The sequence below is a fragment of the Nelumbo nucifera genome, chromosome 2 (assembly GCF_055504915.1).
Source record: "Nelumbo nucifera cultivar China Antique chromosome 2, China Antique-T2T, whole genome shotgun sequence".
In the NCBI taxonomy this organism is placed as follows: Eukaryota; Viridiplantae; Streptophyta; class Magnoliopsida; order Proteales; family Nelumbonaceae; genus Nelumbo; species Nelumbo nucifera.
Window position 1 is genome coordinate 23,088,234 of NC_142650.1, and position 15,988 is coordinate 23,104,221.

The following is a 15,988-nucleotide window of genomic DNA, read 5'->3' on the forward strand; positions in this document are numbered from 1 at the left end:
GACATATGATTCAAATTGAAACTCTTGAGATTTGTTATTCAAATAGTGAATTGTATCATTAATTGTAAGATTTTAACAACATTGATTCCATGACCTTTTTGAAAGTTCTATAATTCTATATTCATTTTAACTATTTTTCAATAATCATTCTTACTAAATTTAAAGGTGAAGTCAAGAAGAGGTTCTTTTTCAGTTCATATATGGTTTTTCCTCATTAGCCATGCAAAAACTTTTTGTTAGTGGGTTTTTCTTTTTTTACCCTCTCTTTATAATTATATCAATATATCCACACTATTTATAAGATCAAGTTTTGCGTCTATATGTATATGAGTTATTTGTTTGATGGTTTGATCTGCTGCATGGCTTAAAATAGAGTTATTTCTCTAACCAATTTCTCAGTTCTAATTACTGAATACTAGTGAATTTGTTCTTTTCATTTCCATAAAAGCCAATTAAGTTATTTATGTGGGACATTAAGGGATGTTCAAGTGTTTCTTATAAAGCTGACATTTTTGCTTTTGTTTTTAGGGAACTGGTGGGTTAGAGAATGGTTCGGTTGTATATGGATTTGCATTTGTTGATTGTGCTACTTTAAAATTTTGGGTTGGTTTGATACATGATGATGCTTCTTGTGCAGCTTTGGGGGCTTTGTTGATGCAAGTAGGTTGTTCACTTTGATTCTTTTGTTGTATATTTGGAACATGGTATGTACCTATGGTTAATGACTTTTAAGTTTTTCTTATTTTATTGTGGGCTTTTGCTTTTCAGGTTTCACCCAAGGAAGTAATTTATGAAGACACAGGTGGACTTTTCTAGATATTCCAATTGAAAGTGTTACTTAAATTTTGGCTTTAGGATTTGCAACTAAAATTGTCAGTTACTGCAGGGCTGTCCAGAGAAGCTCAGAAGGCACTCAAAAAGTATTCTGTAGCAGGTGCTATTATTTTTCTCCTTTTTTTAGATTGCTAATACAGTAAATTTACTTGTATGGAAAAATATGTACAAGTAAGGGAGAAGTGTGCAGAGAAAAAAACAAAAGGAAGAGAAAGAAGAAGAAAAGCAGGAGAAAAGAAGAGGAAGAGGAAGGAGGAAGGAGGAGAGAAAGTAGGGCTTGGTAGCAAAAGTAGGGGACATGTCCTCTTTCATTAGAATTTATATTAATGGCACGAAATTACATTTAGGCCCCTCATTTAAAACGCCACACACAACAAAGAGGATACAAGATTGTCGTAATACAAAAAAGCAGGAAACAGGAATACACAAGGAGTATAATATCAATAATGCAAAATCTCATCCCAGATGTACTAAAAATTGGCCTATCTAGTTTCATTATATTCTTTTGAGACCATAGCCCTTTCTCCATACTGGAGATGTGGTTGTGGCTCTCTTGCATTTGCCATAATTTTTTTCTTGTTTTTTTTTCATGTTTATTGATTTTTATTATATTGTTTCTCTTGTATTGGTTTTATTGGTCTAATTGTCCATAAATGCTCAATGGCATTCAGATGTTAGGAAAGTTAGCCATGCTATTTGTCTATGCATTTGATTAATAATGGTGACACCGAGGATACAATTTAGAACAAAGTGGGTGTAGGCTCAACTCTTTTTGTAGGCTCAGTTTGGGAAGAGTACAAATACAAATATGTACAATACAAAACCTTGTATATTAGACCTGGCAATTGGGTGGGTCGGGTTGATTTCAGGTCGAGTTGGCTTTCGAGTTGGGTCAGCAAATGGTAGACCCAACCCTAACTGTTCGGGTTGGGGTTGACCACAGGTTAATTCGGGTCATCCCTAAAAATAATTGGAAATTTAAAAAATAAAGAAAAAGTACAGAAAAATTGCCAAAATTAAAGGAATTAACCTTAAAAGGAACATTCAACAATTCAAAGAGTAAACGATAAAGTGTAAAGACTAAATAGTAAAGATTAAAGTTTGGAAACTTCTAATAATATATAAATAGTCCCAATTAGACCTGACAATCGGGTTAGTGGGTTAACCCATGACCCATCCCAACCCAACCCAGTTTTTTCCGGGTTGGGTCATTTTCACATTCAGGTAGCTAAATATGAGACCCTAATCCTGTTTTTTTGGGTTGGGTCAACTTTTTGCCAGGTCTATTGTATATTGTATTTCTAAACCTTACATTTGCAGTGTACATATTTGTACTTGTACTCTTTGTAAGCTGAACCGTAGTTGCAATCTTTGCATTCATTAGTTCCAAGAATGCTTATTATTATATAACGAGGTTAGGTTGAGGCAAGGTTCAAAGAATTGATACATGTGATAATAATTTTTCATTTGATTTGAAGGGGCAATACTCCTAGTATTTAGCATATCTGTGGGTTCAAAAACCGATGTGTATCATACAACACACACTGATACGTAGTCATTGGATTGAGGTCTATGTATTGATGCTACCACTTACCAGTATGTTTTGACAAGCTTCATTTCAGAGCTTCATGCACTGCTTTATTCTTTTAAGTGTTTCCTGTATCTTGAATGAAAACTATTAGATACCATCATTATTATCGTTGTTGTCATCTAAGCCTTGTCCCAACATGTTTATAGAAGTTTGGTAGAAGTTTTAGTGCTCTCTGCTAACCTGACACAACCCTCCTCCTTTATCCAGGCTTGGGACCACAGCAATGTAAGACAAATTCATACTGGTAGAATTAAAACTATCATATATCAAAACCATTATATTCTTTGTAACCCCAGATGGTGTTGAAAAGAATCAATGTCTTCCTAGGGGGAAGATTTGGTTCTGCTCTTAAGGGAGTTCTGGGAGTGTTCAGTTTCTCTTTTTCTTTCTTGTGTTCTTGTATTTTTGGCAGACTGAGAAATAGAGAAAGTCTTGCATGCTTAAGTTCTATTTCTTTGTGGTAATTTCCCCAATTTTTTGTGAGCAAGTTCAAAATGTAACAGAACCCTTCAGATGTAAACCTAAAAGTCCTTATCAAAAAATTTGGTTGTTCTACTCATGAATAGCAGTAGCATAAACCGTTCATTTACTTCTCCATGCATGAAAAATGTTCAGGCATTAGAAGATATGCTTTGATTATGGTGCTTATACACATCAGTGAACGTTTTCTAGGATTTGCTTCCCCTCCTTTAATCCTTCTAACTTTCAAAGATTTAGGCATTTAGCACCTGTAAGTCTGTTTTACAAGAATGGACCAACTGTGCATATTTATGGCTTCAAGATCAAACTATAGTCATATGATGCATAAATCATAATATGAGATGACACTGGTTTGCATTTTCTGCTTATTGTATAGGTTCTACTAAGTTGCATTTGACTCCAATGGCATCAATCACCAATTTTGTGGATGAATCTGAAGTAAGAAAACTGATTCAAAACAAGGGATACTTTAAAGGGTCTACTAAATTGTGGGATTCTGTACTTGATGGTGGTGTTCACCATGACCTCACCATATGTGCCCTTGGGGGACTTGTTGGGAACTTATCTAGGTTGAAGGTAATCTTGTTTCTGTTATTTCTTCTCAATTGGAAGTGCTTTTTTTTTTCTTTTTAATTATGATTGATACCTTACCGGTTTTAAACAGTTAGATGATGTTCTATGTAATGGGGATGTTTTACCTTACCAAGTCTACAAAGGCTGCCTTAGGATGGATGGCCAAACACTGGTAAATCTTGAGATTTTCAGCAACAATGCTGACGGTGGTCAATCAGGTAAGTGTTATAAACTTAGCTGCATGGAAGAGCATCTATTTGAGAAATCCAGTTCTTTTATCCATGAACCATTATAACTTCTTAGATATATGTTGGTTAATATTCAGGTACTTTATATAAATATCTTGATAACTGCACAACATCATCTGGCAAACGTCTTTTAAGGAGCTGGATTTGTCATCCACTAAGGGATGTTGGGGATATCGATAGTAGGCTTAATGTGGTTGAGGAACTAGTAACACATTCAGAAATAACTTCCCTTGTGGCTCAATATCTTCGAAAGATTCCTGATATTGAAAGGCTTCTTGGACGAGTGAAGGCTACTGTTGGGTCCTCAGCTTCACTTTTATTGCCAATGGTTGGGGAAAAAGTACTGAAACAACGAGTATGTCTGATCAACTGCTTTTTTGAATTTTTGTAATTTTCATCCATTTGATTATAATTAAGTATATGTGTTGCTTTATTTCTGTTTTGCCTTCATGCATTTTTCAAGTATTTTGGAATGCATATATAGTTTTCTCTTCTCTGTAATCGATTGTACCTAGTTGGTTTTCTTCACGGAATGGGCTTTCTTTATCTTTACAGAGCTTATACTATCTATTTTCTGAAAAAACATAAAAAAAACTATTGACTAACTGCTAAAATAGATTTTTTTTTGTATTTAATTGTTGGATCCTCTAGTTGGTGTTTCAGGTTTTCAACCAATGTTATTTGTTAGGAAGGCTTCAGGGTTGAGAATTTTGTTTGTAATTGCAGTTTTTTTTACCATGAGATACTTAACATGTTGATACTTGCTCTTGGATATGCATGCTAAGATATGTGGAGTCCTTGTATGCATCTAATCAGCATCATCACTTATTTTTGATGCTGAAAACAATAAAATTGCACTAGCTGGATGCATATAAAATTTATCCCACATTTCCACCCTTAATCTTTCAATAATATCTTGTGTGAGGATGTTTTTTGTAGGAAACTGGACTTTATAAATAGATGGGAAAACTAAAATATTTCTTACCAAAAGAAAATAATTTAGTATCTATGGGATTTTATAGGAAAATGAGATTTTTTGGGTCACCTTTCATGTTTGAGTTATCATATATAGAATCTTTTGGTGCTATGCAGGTGAAAGTATTTGGATGTCTTGTTAAAGGAATGCGTGTAGGAATTGACTTGCTAATGATACTACAGAAAGAAGAGCATTTGTTCTTGTCATTGTCTAAAATTATGGTTCTTCCACTTCTAACTGGTAGCAATGGGCTTGATGAATTTCTTACCCAATTTGAAGCAGCTTTGGATACCAATTTTCCAAAGTATCAGGTATTCTTTGAAGCAGCTATGGTACTTTTGTACCTTTCTGTCCATGCATTACAGAATCTGGTTCTATTGTAGAACTGTTTGTAGTGAATCTCATTTGACCACTATAAGAAGTAAGCTTTGTCAGTTTCCAGCATGTGTGTACATCTGATGACATTCTATTCTTGTAGCTCTTTTTTTGGTGTCAGGATTATTCATAGATAAAACCTGCCTAAAGGGTATCTTCTCACTTAAATCCTTCTGCAACAAATTAATGGAGAGGTAATGGTTGAACTGCTTCTGGAGTTGCAAAGATGCAGGGGAAGCCAGTGTCTTCTAGGGTCGAAGTTATGATATGGTTTGTGTTTGTTTACCAAGCAAATGAGGTTTTTTTGTTCTTTTTTTTTTGGGGGGGGGGGGGCGGCTGGTAAACAGGCAAATGAGGTTATGTGAAGACACTGCAGAGGATGCTAAGTTGCTAACCACTTGTCCTTTTTTTTTTAATCTTTCAAGTCAACTGGAAGATTCTGGTCAAGAATAATGTTTTGATGCACTAGTGACATTCAAATTCTATCTGTGACAAAAAGACAGAATTTTATGAAGGATAATGTCATAGTTTAGGGCATTGGAAAGGATTAAGTTGAATTTTTTAAATAATCTTGAGACCACTTCATATAATTTTCAAGGATATCAGTTTCTTTCATTATGGACTGGTCATTGGTGCAAAAAGAGTAGGATAGGTGTATCAATTAAAAAAAGGCCATTATCCAATGTTGATCCCAGCTATCTAGGGTCTCGGGAGGGGTGGTCTGGACATAGACCTAACCTTTGGTGTTTCTATATTTTTATTTTTATTTGGCACTAAGTGGCTGCTTTCAGACTTGGGCCTACATTCTCATTCTCATGATTGTCAGCCCAAGATTTTACCATTAAACCACACAGTGGCCCCAGTAGGTGTGTGAGCAGTTTATATTGAGTAACCTTCCTCAGCTGACCATATTGATAGAGTTCAGTACACCCATAATTGGGTCACTATTGGGTTCTTTTGTGAAATGCCAATCTTTGAGGTTCAGGCCCTAGTGTATTCTGTTCCCAAATAGCCATGCTATATAAATTTGAAGTGATTTTATCTGTTTCTTTCTATTATTTTTATTCATAATTTTGTTCTATTAACATATTCTCATCTCTGATCTTGTCCTGCATCGTGCACCGACACTGCCCTGGTGTTGTTTATTCACAGGGCATGGCAAGTTGAGGTTAAGGTGCAGTCAAGTTTGGTTTTGGGGTTTATACTGAGTCTAACTTGTTGACATCCCAATTCAAGGATATGGGTTTTATTGACTTTGACAACAATGTGACGAAAATTTGAGACATTTATACAAATCATATTTGTGTATTTTTGGTACTTTTGTATGGTCTTCTACATTATAGGTGGAGTGACCTTGTTCTGCTTTAATTGTACTCTCGTATATATACTTGATTATTAAACTTAGTTTTCTTAGTAAAATATCTCCAACCCTTGTTTGCTGACTTTCTTAGTCCTGTGTCAATAAAACCTCATCAAGCTATACTGAACTACCAAAATGCATTATAATAGTCACATACTTGTCAAGACACATAGGTGATTCCAGGCAAAAGTTGAGTGCCTAGGCAGCTAAGCTATAGAATTTGATAAATAGAAAGCCTAAATTCTGTATTAATTCCCTAGTTTCATAAATCAATTAGCATTCACATGAATTGGAAAATAGCTATGCTCCTTACCAATAAATGTTCAATAGAGAAATTGGATGTCAAAAAATATTAACAACTAAAAGAAGGCTACAATTTTATACTAATAATAGAGGGAGGGATTCTAACTGATTACGAGTTGTTGAAAGCTGTTATTTTCCTAAGTATAGTACCGCAGGGTTACTATTGTATTTTTACCCTTTTATTTTTTTAGTTGCTCTCAAATCTTTCTCGTCTCTTCTTCTCTCTCTCTCTCTCTCTTCTTTCTTCCTCTCTTCTTTTCTCCTACATCACTGCACTGATAACATGGTATCAGAGTGGGACCATTAGATCTGAAAAGGAGAGATTGCACCAGACTTCCAGATCTGCCGCCACCATCTACAGTTCGAGTGATTGAAGATCTGCCGCCATCATCTACAGTTCTCACGCCTGAAGTAATCTCTCTCCTTCCCTCTTTTTTTCTGGTTGTGCGCCAGGGCAGAACTTGTTAGGTCTGCTGGTTGGATGTGAGGTGACCAGCACCTCTGTCTTTCCTTTATTGTGGGGTCGACTGACCCCTGAAAAATTATGTAGGTTGGTGAAGACTTTTATGTGTTGCGATAGCAGCTTTTATGCTGAACCTGAAGGTCAAGGTGACCTGTACTTGCTGTAGCAGCATCCATGTTTGATGCGTAGATCAAGAATTGACCTGTCTGCCCTGTAACAGCACTGATGTTTATCAAAAAGGGGCCTGTTAGTGCTGTAACAGCACCTGTGTTTTTCAAAAAAAGGGGGGTAACAGCACCTGGTGTTATCAAAAAGGGGTTGTGTTTCTGAAGAAAAAAAGGGGGGGGGCTCCCTTTCTCCCTTGGTGTTAGCCTTTTTTTAAAGGTTTTGCCTCACTCTTAAGAGTCTTTTTTGAATCTGTAACCATGAGCGGTGAATATTCTGGTACGTCCGGTGTTTCCTCAATGCAGAATGGAATGAGTGGGGGTGCAGACCTATCCTTTCCAATGGCTGTTATTCCTCTCGACGGTTTAAATTATTTGGAATGGTCAAGAGAGATCAAGTTGTACATTACTGCAAGGGGAAAGATAGGTAATATAAATGGGAGAATCAAAGAACCCAATTCTGGGAGTGTTGAATATGACAGATGGAATTAAGAAAACAACATGGTCATGTCTTGGCTTTTAGTGTCTATGCAACCCCAAATAAGAAGGAACTTTATGTGGGCTGAAATGGCAAATGAAATCTGGGAACGGGCAAAATCAACCTATTCTGAGCTGTGTCACTATGCAAAGATTTATTAGTTATAGGTAGATTCGTCCACTTGTAAACAGGGGGAGAGGTGTCTTTTTATGTACTACTCAGACTTGACCTCTGTTTGGAAGGAGTTAGATCATTATTAGAGTGTGGACTGGAAGTGTGATGAAGATGCAAAATTATACAAGAAACTTGTATCTCAATAGAGAGTGTTTGCTTTTCTACATGGCTTGAATCCTGCATATGAATCTATCAGAGTTTAGATCCTAGGTAGCAAGGATCTTCCCTTTGTCCAGGAAGTTTATGCTCTTGTACAATCAGAAGAAAGTAGGAGGAACTTGATGAACAGTTCTGGAGGGGATGCAATTGGGTTGGCAACAAAAGGAAGTGTGATTACAGGTGGTGGGAATACCTTTAAGAAGGGGGACTCTCAAAAAAGGGCGGATGACAAAGACAAATTGTGGTGTACTCATTGCTAGAAACCCTGACACACTTGAGATACATGTTGGGATCTTCGTGGGAAGCCGAAATGGGCTCAAGATTTAAATAAGAAGCAAGGTTCAGATCTGAACAAAAAGTTAGGACAACAAAGTACAAGAAAGAACATTGTGGCAAACATGGCCTCTCATGAAAATCAGCCCCCCATTACTACTGTGACCCCGACTCACGTCTTTGGATCTGACCCAAAGGAGGATATTATTAATTCCTTTCGTGACCATTTGGAGTTCTATGGTAGAGCAATTCGTCAGATGGATGCTCCTCCCTCAACTTCATTTGCGTCTACATCAGGTAATTCTGCCACAACTTTCCATATTGCATCTCATACCCTAACACTCCTTGGATCATTGATTCTGGAGCATTTAAACACATGACTGATACGTCCTCTTACTTTCAAACCTATCACTTCCTTTCTGGAAGAGATAAGGTGAGACTAGCTGATGGATTTTACACTACCATAGTTGGTCAAGGAACCATTTCTCTTCCTTTTGGCCTTACCCTCTCTGATGTTTTACATGTCTTGAAATTTTCCATTAATTTGTTCTCTGTTAGTAGTATTACTACTTCCTTAAACTGCTCAGTAACCTTTTTCTCTTCTTATTGTGTGATCCAAGATCTGGCCTCGGGGAAGACAATTGGTGGATGGACTTTACATGCTGGAGAATAAGGCTGGTTTTCAAGTTAGAGAGTCTAAGAGTCAGTCTTGTAAGAGTTAGGTCTATTTATGGCATTGTCGCCTTGGTCATTTATCTTTTGAGTCTTTAAAAGTGGTGTTTCCAGAGTTGTTTAAGTCGATGTCAGTTTCAGATTTTTCTTGTCAAACTTGTCAATTGAGTAAGCAGTGTAGAAATCATTTTCCTTCAAAGAATAATAAATCTGAATTTCCTTTCCACATTGTTCATTTTGATGTGTGGGGCCCTGTTACTTTACCATTTGAGAGTGGCTACAAGTATTTTATTACCATTATCGATGATTATTCTAGATATACATGGGTATATCCCATGCGGACCAGGGATGAAGTACCAAAAATTATCCAAGATTTCCAATGGATGATCTTCACCCAATTTCAAATTGAAATCCAAATATTTCAATCAACTAATGCCAAAGAGTATTTTCATAGTGATCTCATAGATTTTTTTGCTTCATGTGGTTCACTTCACCGTAGTTCTTGTGCTCGAACACCACAACAAAATGGTGTTGCCGAAAGAAAGAACCGACACCTGCTTGAAGTGGCCTAGGGTTTACTAATCCATATGAATGCTTCGAAACGATTTTGGCTTGAGGTTGTCCTTTGTGCTACCTATCTCATCAACCGTATGCCCTCTCGTTGGTTAGAGTGCAAAGCCCCACATCAGCTTCTTTTTCCTAAGACTCCCATTCTTTCCATTCCTTCTTGTGTGTTTGGTTGTTGTTGTTTTGTCCAAAATCTGTCACCCACTTGTGGAAAATTAGACCCTTGTGCTATTCCTTGCATATTCTTGGGGTATTCTTTCACTCATAAGGGATATCGTTGTTTTCATCCTGTTTCTCAGAAGTTTTATGTTTCCATGGACATTTCTTTCTTTGAGAGTGAGCCCTTTTTCCCTATTTCTCCTTAGGGGGAGTGTAGGAATGAGGAGAAACTGGTTTAGCTCCTCCTCTTCCTGATCCTTCTTTTTGTGTCTTCTTTTGTCATCACAAAGGCCAACCAAGTTCAAGAGCTGTGGAGAACCTAGAAGCTGTACCTCTAATGCCATCAAACACTTTGGGGGCGGATCATACTCACTCAGGTATCTTGGTTCCTATCGATGTCACTGACCCTATTGCTATTGATACCTCTGTTGCTAATGACCTTGGCCTTCCTATTGCTCGCAAGAAAGGTGTTAGATCCACTAAACACCCCATTTCCCACTTTGTTTCCTATGAAAACATTTCACCCTCTTTTTGGGCCTTTCTCACTTCCATTGACAGTGTTCTTATCCCTAAGAATGTGGCATAAGCTCTTTCAGTGCCTGAATGGACAGATGCTATGAAGGAAGAAATTAATGCTCTACATAAAAATGGCACATGGGAACTAGTAGATCTTCCTAAGGGAAATGATCCAGTTGGATGTAAATGGGTGTTCATGGTCAAACATAGGGCTAATGGCACGGTGGAGTGGTATAAAGCTCGTTTAGTGGAAAAGGGGTTTACACAAGTGTATGAAGTTGATTATGCAGATACTTTTGCACCCGTTGCCAAGATGAACTCCATTAGAGTCCTTTTCTCCCTTGCTACTAATCTCGGCTCAACCCAACCCAATCCAAAGTCACCTCAATCCTTACCCAACCCAACCTATTGGAATGGGACTTAATGTACCTGCACTGCCCCGCCCTGTCCTATGAATGGTGCCGGCATTCTTAGTGAAGGTTATACCAAAGAGCTTTCAATGTCACTATGCCAATGGAATGGGTTTGACATGAGTCAGCCTCAACCCGAACCTGACCAAGGCTAACCCAGTCAAAGCAGGTTTACCTCTTAACCCAACCTCCTACTTCCCTAGCTACAATGTTCTGTTGTTTATTATTAATTACCGTTCAGTGATGTTGATCTCTCAAGGAAAACCCTGCTAAGCCCTTAAATCGATTTCTTAAAGATTCTATGTTTTTAGTGACAAAAATTACCAAGCCAAAGTGTGTTCAAGACAACTGAATTTTCCATTCTGATTGGTGACCAGGAAATAAAAATTGCTCTAAGAGTTACTTGATACTTATTTGTTATGCTTTCTTTAATGAATTTATCCAAAGATTAAATTTCAAATGACATCATTTTACATTATCCGTTATGCACGTTTTCACATAAATATTCAGTCCATTTATACAGGGGTCTTGCTTGCTAGTACTTTTTTTTCTTGTTTTGTCTTGTTTATATTTCTGTAGGCCTTTTCTATTGCCAATGAAAAAAGAAAGAAGAAATACATATTAGACATTTATTGATCTTGTACATATTACCAGGATCATGATGTGACAGAGTCAGATGCCGAAACATTATCTCTTCTGGTTGAGTTATTTATTGAAAAAGATACTGAGTGGTCTCAAGTCATCCATGCCTTGAATTGCATCGATGTGCTACAATCCTTTGCTGTTGCTGCAAATTCTTCATGTGGGTCTATGTGTAGACCTGTTGTCTTGCCTGCTAATTCTAGATCTGTGACTGCTTGCCGGGATATTGGAGCACCTGTACTTAAGATCAGAGGCCTTTGGCATCCATATGCGCTTGGAGAAAGTGGGGCCACACTTGTCCCCAATGATGTACATCTTGGTGAGGACACAAATGGCTACTGTCCCCAGGCTTTGCTGTTGACTGGACCAAATATGGGTGGAAAGTCAACTCTTCTGCGTGCTACATGTCTAGCGGTTATATTGGCTCAGGTATGTTTAACCATGTGGAATCCTGCAGAGTTTAGATTCGTGATGGCTAGAGATGTCAACCTGATCCTTACATGAACTCTGCCAAAGATTACTGATGCAAAATGATGTTTTTTTTGTTAAAAAAGAAAATAAAAAGAAAGTTACTGTGTAGGGTAGGCTAATGCTGGTTTCCGTTGGTAAAAGCCTAACCTGAACCTTTGTTAATGAACATACAATTTGAAGCATCAGGGTATTTTGTTAAACAATTCTTCTTCTTTGGGTTGCAGCTGGGTTGCTATGTGCCTTGTGAGATGTGTGTTATGTCACCTGCAGATATTATATTCACGCGGCTTGGTGCAACTGACCGAATCATGACAGGCGAGAGTAAGTTCTTTTTAATAAATAAACATCTTTAAATTTCATTTTAATGCCTACATTTGTGTTTTGTGGATTATTACATGTATACATATCAGTCAGCTGTAAACAAGACTAGCATATTGATTTCATAGTGTCTATTCTTGTAAGCTCCATATTTCAACTACCTTTTCTACCAATCTACCTTAAGAGAAAGGGTGGTGGTATGCTGAAATTATAAATTTACCCTTCTTTGGTATTACAGAAATCTACATGACCTGCTTGGCAGTTTGAGGGCAATGTACCAATGGTATCCAATGCACATGCATGCATGCATTAATTTAATTTACAAGATTTTATGTGTTAAAAAAGCTAAAAAGTAGTTAATGCTCAAGGTTATCCTTTTTCTGAAATGATCTTTTCATTGAATATCCAAATTAGAAAGGAGTTAAATAGATTGCAGGTTGACATTTGGCCTATAAGAATTCCTATTCCATCTGCAATGCCAATTATATGTGTTGTACTTGTCTCTAGGAAGGACCCCCCATTTTTTTGCATCTAACCATAGAACATCCTAATATTTGTTTTCCGGATTTTTTTGTAGGTACCTTTCTTATCGAATGCATGGAAACAGCATCAGTTCTTCAACATGCCACTCAAGAGTCTCTGGTCCTTCTTGATGAACTTGGTAGGGGAACAAGCACTTTTGATGGATATGCCATTGCATATGCTGTGAGTACTCCATCTCTTACTAGTACTTCCATATCAACTCTTAGCGTTACCTCAGATTTTTACTTTCTTTCTACAAGGATGTAATTGCTTGTTCTTGGTTGTTGTGTAAAAGTCATCTGTTTCCAGTTTTGCTGAAAAAAAGGTTTAAATCTATGTGGAGATAATTGAAATGGCTGTCTGGCCACTGACCTCCTCCCTGCATGCATGCAGAAAAGAATGATAGCAAACCTTTTAAGATAGTTTAGTTGGATGTGTTCTAATGTGTCTGTTAGGACCTATTGATGGCATCACACAGATAATATTTTAAGATGCAGTGTTCCTTGTCCATAAATAAACTTGGCTCAGTTATAACTTATAATGATAATCAGGAGGCCTTCTCATGTGCTTTTTGACCATGCGCTTTACCATTTTATGGAATAAGAATGTAGGTGTTGGTCTAAATCCATTTTTTGCCTACAAAATCTGTTATAGAACACTTGCAAAATGCTGACCCTTCTCTCAAAAATGTGAATGCATTCCACATGAACACTTTCATCAGTACGGGGCACTAGCCTTACAAGATCTAACTTTGGTCTTTTTTTTTTGGTTTTGATCAGCAACACAAAATCATTCATTCATTTATTTCTTGAGATAAAAAACATTACAAATTAAAAGTATGAAGCAGCCCATTACAAACATACAGACCCACCGCCCTATTACAATTGAGCCCAATACATTTGTTGTTTGTGAACACTTTACTAAGTTAAACCATCCGCCACGCTATCAGAAGATCTCCTAACCCATCTATTTGAATGTTCATGTCTTTTGAGAGCCACTTGAAACATCTAATCTCATTTCAAGTTGCCAAACCACTCCTCACCTTTTTTCTGCCACCCTACTACTATCTTCAAGTTCCCTTCAATAACCAATCTTACAATTCCCATTTATTTAGCTTTCTGTACCCCAAAAACTGTTGCCAAAAACAAAGCACATATATTACCACCCTCATCCCCTATCACCCCTTCCTAATTCCCAGGGTTGTCCAAACTGCTACCATCAAAGTTCAATTTCATCCAACTACCAATTGGGGGCAACCAAACCTCAAGGATTTTTTGTTTCCTAGAGTTCTACCCCAAATTTGGTCATTTCTTCTTACCAAAAGTAGGGTCATTTTAGAAAAATTATATTATTTCACCAACTTCTATTAGCATATACCGACAGAAATACTTAAGTTGTAACCTGCTTGTTAATATTCTTCATAGTAGTTTTTCCCCTCCTTCCCACTTTAAGGGCTTCATAAACGTTTAGAATGCCTTTTATATGACAGAATAAATTGTAATTGTAAAATCCAAAGGAAACTATGTAATTGGTGCTTATAATTTACAAACGAACATGGACATAGTCATCCATTTGCACAAAGATCAATCATGTTCTGGTTCCTGGAAAACTATTTTATCCAAGTGACCTTTCTATACTTAACATTCTAATCTGTAACCTCTGGATATTTGTCCAGGTATTCCGTCATCTCATTGAAAAGGTTCACTGCCGTTTACTGTTTGCCACTCATTATCACCCTCTCACAAAGGAATTTGCTTCCCATCCTCGTGTGTCACTGCAACATATGGCCTGCAGTTTTAAGTCAAAATCATGTAGCTCTAAAGACGACGAGGAACTGGTTTTTCTTTACCGGCTCACATCAGGTGCATGTCCAGAGAGTTATGGACTGCAAGTAGCACTCATGGCTGGCATCCCAAGAGAGGTGGTTGCAGTTGCATCAAAGGCTAGCCAGGCAATGAAACAGTCAATTGGCCAGAGTTTCAAGTCAAGTGAATGTAGATCAGAATTTTCCAGTCTCCATGAAGAATGGCTGAAAACCCTGTTGGCTGTTGCAAGGGCTGGACACTGTAGTTTAGCTGATGATGATGTGTTTGATACTTTGCTTTGCTTGTGGCATGAGTTGAAAAGCTTATATTGCTTGTGATTGGCATTACATGATGTAAATATGCACTGTAAAATTGTAATGAAGAATAGGAAACAAATGTTGAATCAATTTTCAAGTTTTTATCTCCGACAACTGTTTCCGGGTGGGGTTATTGTTACTAAGTTTCCCTTGGATCTCATTTTGGTGGTTGTATATCTGGTCCTTTGAAATAGATTGTCAACTTGATAAAAGCGTGCGCATGTGATATTTTGTATGACATATTTTATTTATGGGTTCGACTATGATGCTGTAAAGACATACCGGAAAAACTTGTAACCAATTAATCAGCATCATAAAGGTGGTAACCAATCAGGTCGGATTTCATCAAAATTCACGTAAGGTTTTGATTGGTGAAAGCCTTTTCCGTATCATAGATTTTCCCTGGGTATCTGTACTTGGGGGGTATTGAAAGATTAAAAGAACCCCTCCATGGGTTAGTGGGGAAAGCAAAATTACTAAATTAGCCCTTCAATATCATATGGGCTAACAACGACTAAAAGTTATGAAAATACCCAATGTAAAGGGTAGTATTTGAAGATCAACTGTTCATTGGAGGCGTTGAGCCGTTGAAGATGAATTTACTAGCCTTTGTTTTTATTTTTCTTTTGTTTTCGATAGGTAAAACAAAATTATATTAACAAAGGCTAGCCTTTGTTGAGAGAAACATGTGAGAGTTGGTGTTTTTTTAAAGGTTCAAGCTTCAAGGTTTCTATATACTCAATACATTAAAAAAGAAAAAGAAAAGCCAGCATTAAGTAAAAGACTTTACACTTTGGCTGCGTTTGGAATCAGTGTAAAACATCATCCGTGTAAAAATATACTGATAACGTTTTATACTGAACCGTAAAAGTGACCGTTGTTTTTTGAAAAACGTGATGAGTGGAAGAGTGTAAAGTTTTACATCAATAAAATTGTAGTTTTTACATCGATTGTCAATGTAAAGCTTTATGCTTGATGAGGTTTTACATCGGTTATCGACGTAAAACTCCACTCCATCCAAACACATACAAAACTGAATTGGAGTGGAGTTTTACACCGATCATAATTACACTCCTTCCAAACGCCTACAAAACCGAACTAATATAAAATTTACATAGGTTCTTGATTTAAATTGCTT

The 15,988-nt window shown here is 37.1% G+C and overlaps 1 protein-coding gene across 3 annotated transcripts in view; it reads left to right on the forward strand.

Moving 5' to 3' along the window:
- Nucleotides 1-14,964, forward strand: part of MSH7 (MUTS homolog 7) — a 29,969-nt gene extending 15,005 nt beyond the window's left edge. For 2 of the 3 annotated variants that reach the window (XM_088899378.1, XM_010255850.3), the window contains 11 exons: nt 529-660; nt 769-802; nt 887-934; nt 3,282-3,481; nt 3,570-3,696; nt 3,804-4,081; nt 4,819-5,013; nt 11,430-11,846; nt 12,113-12,209; nt 12,784-12,911; nt 14,404-14,964. In XM_088899378.1, coding sequence (XP_088755504.1) covers nt 529-660; nt 769-802; nt 887-934; nt 3,282-3,481; nt 3,570-3,696; nt 3,804-4,081; nt 4,819-5,013; nt 11,430-11,846; nt 12,113-12,209; nt 12,784-12,911; nt 14,404-14,871 — 2,124 coding nt within the window. In that variant the 3' untranslated portion in view covers nt 14,872-14,964. The remainder of the gene's footprint in view (nt 1-528; nt 661-768; nt 803-886; nt 935-3,281; nt 3,482-3,569; nt 3,697-3,803; nt 4,082-4,818; nt 5,014-11,429; nt 11,847-12,112; nt 12,210-12,783; nt 12,912-14,403) is intronic. The other variant, XM_088899379.1, reaches the window with a different exon arrangement.
- Nucleotides 14,965-15,988: the final 1,024 nt, after the last annotated feature.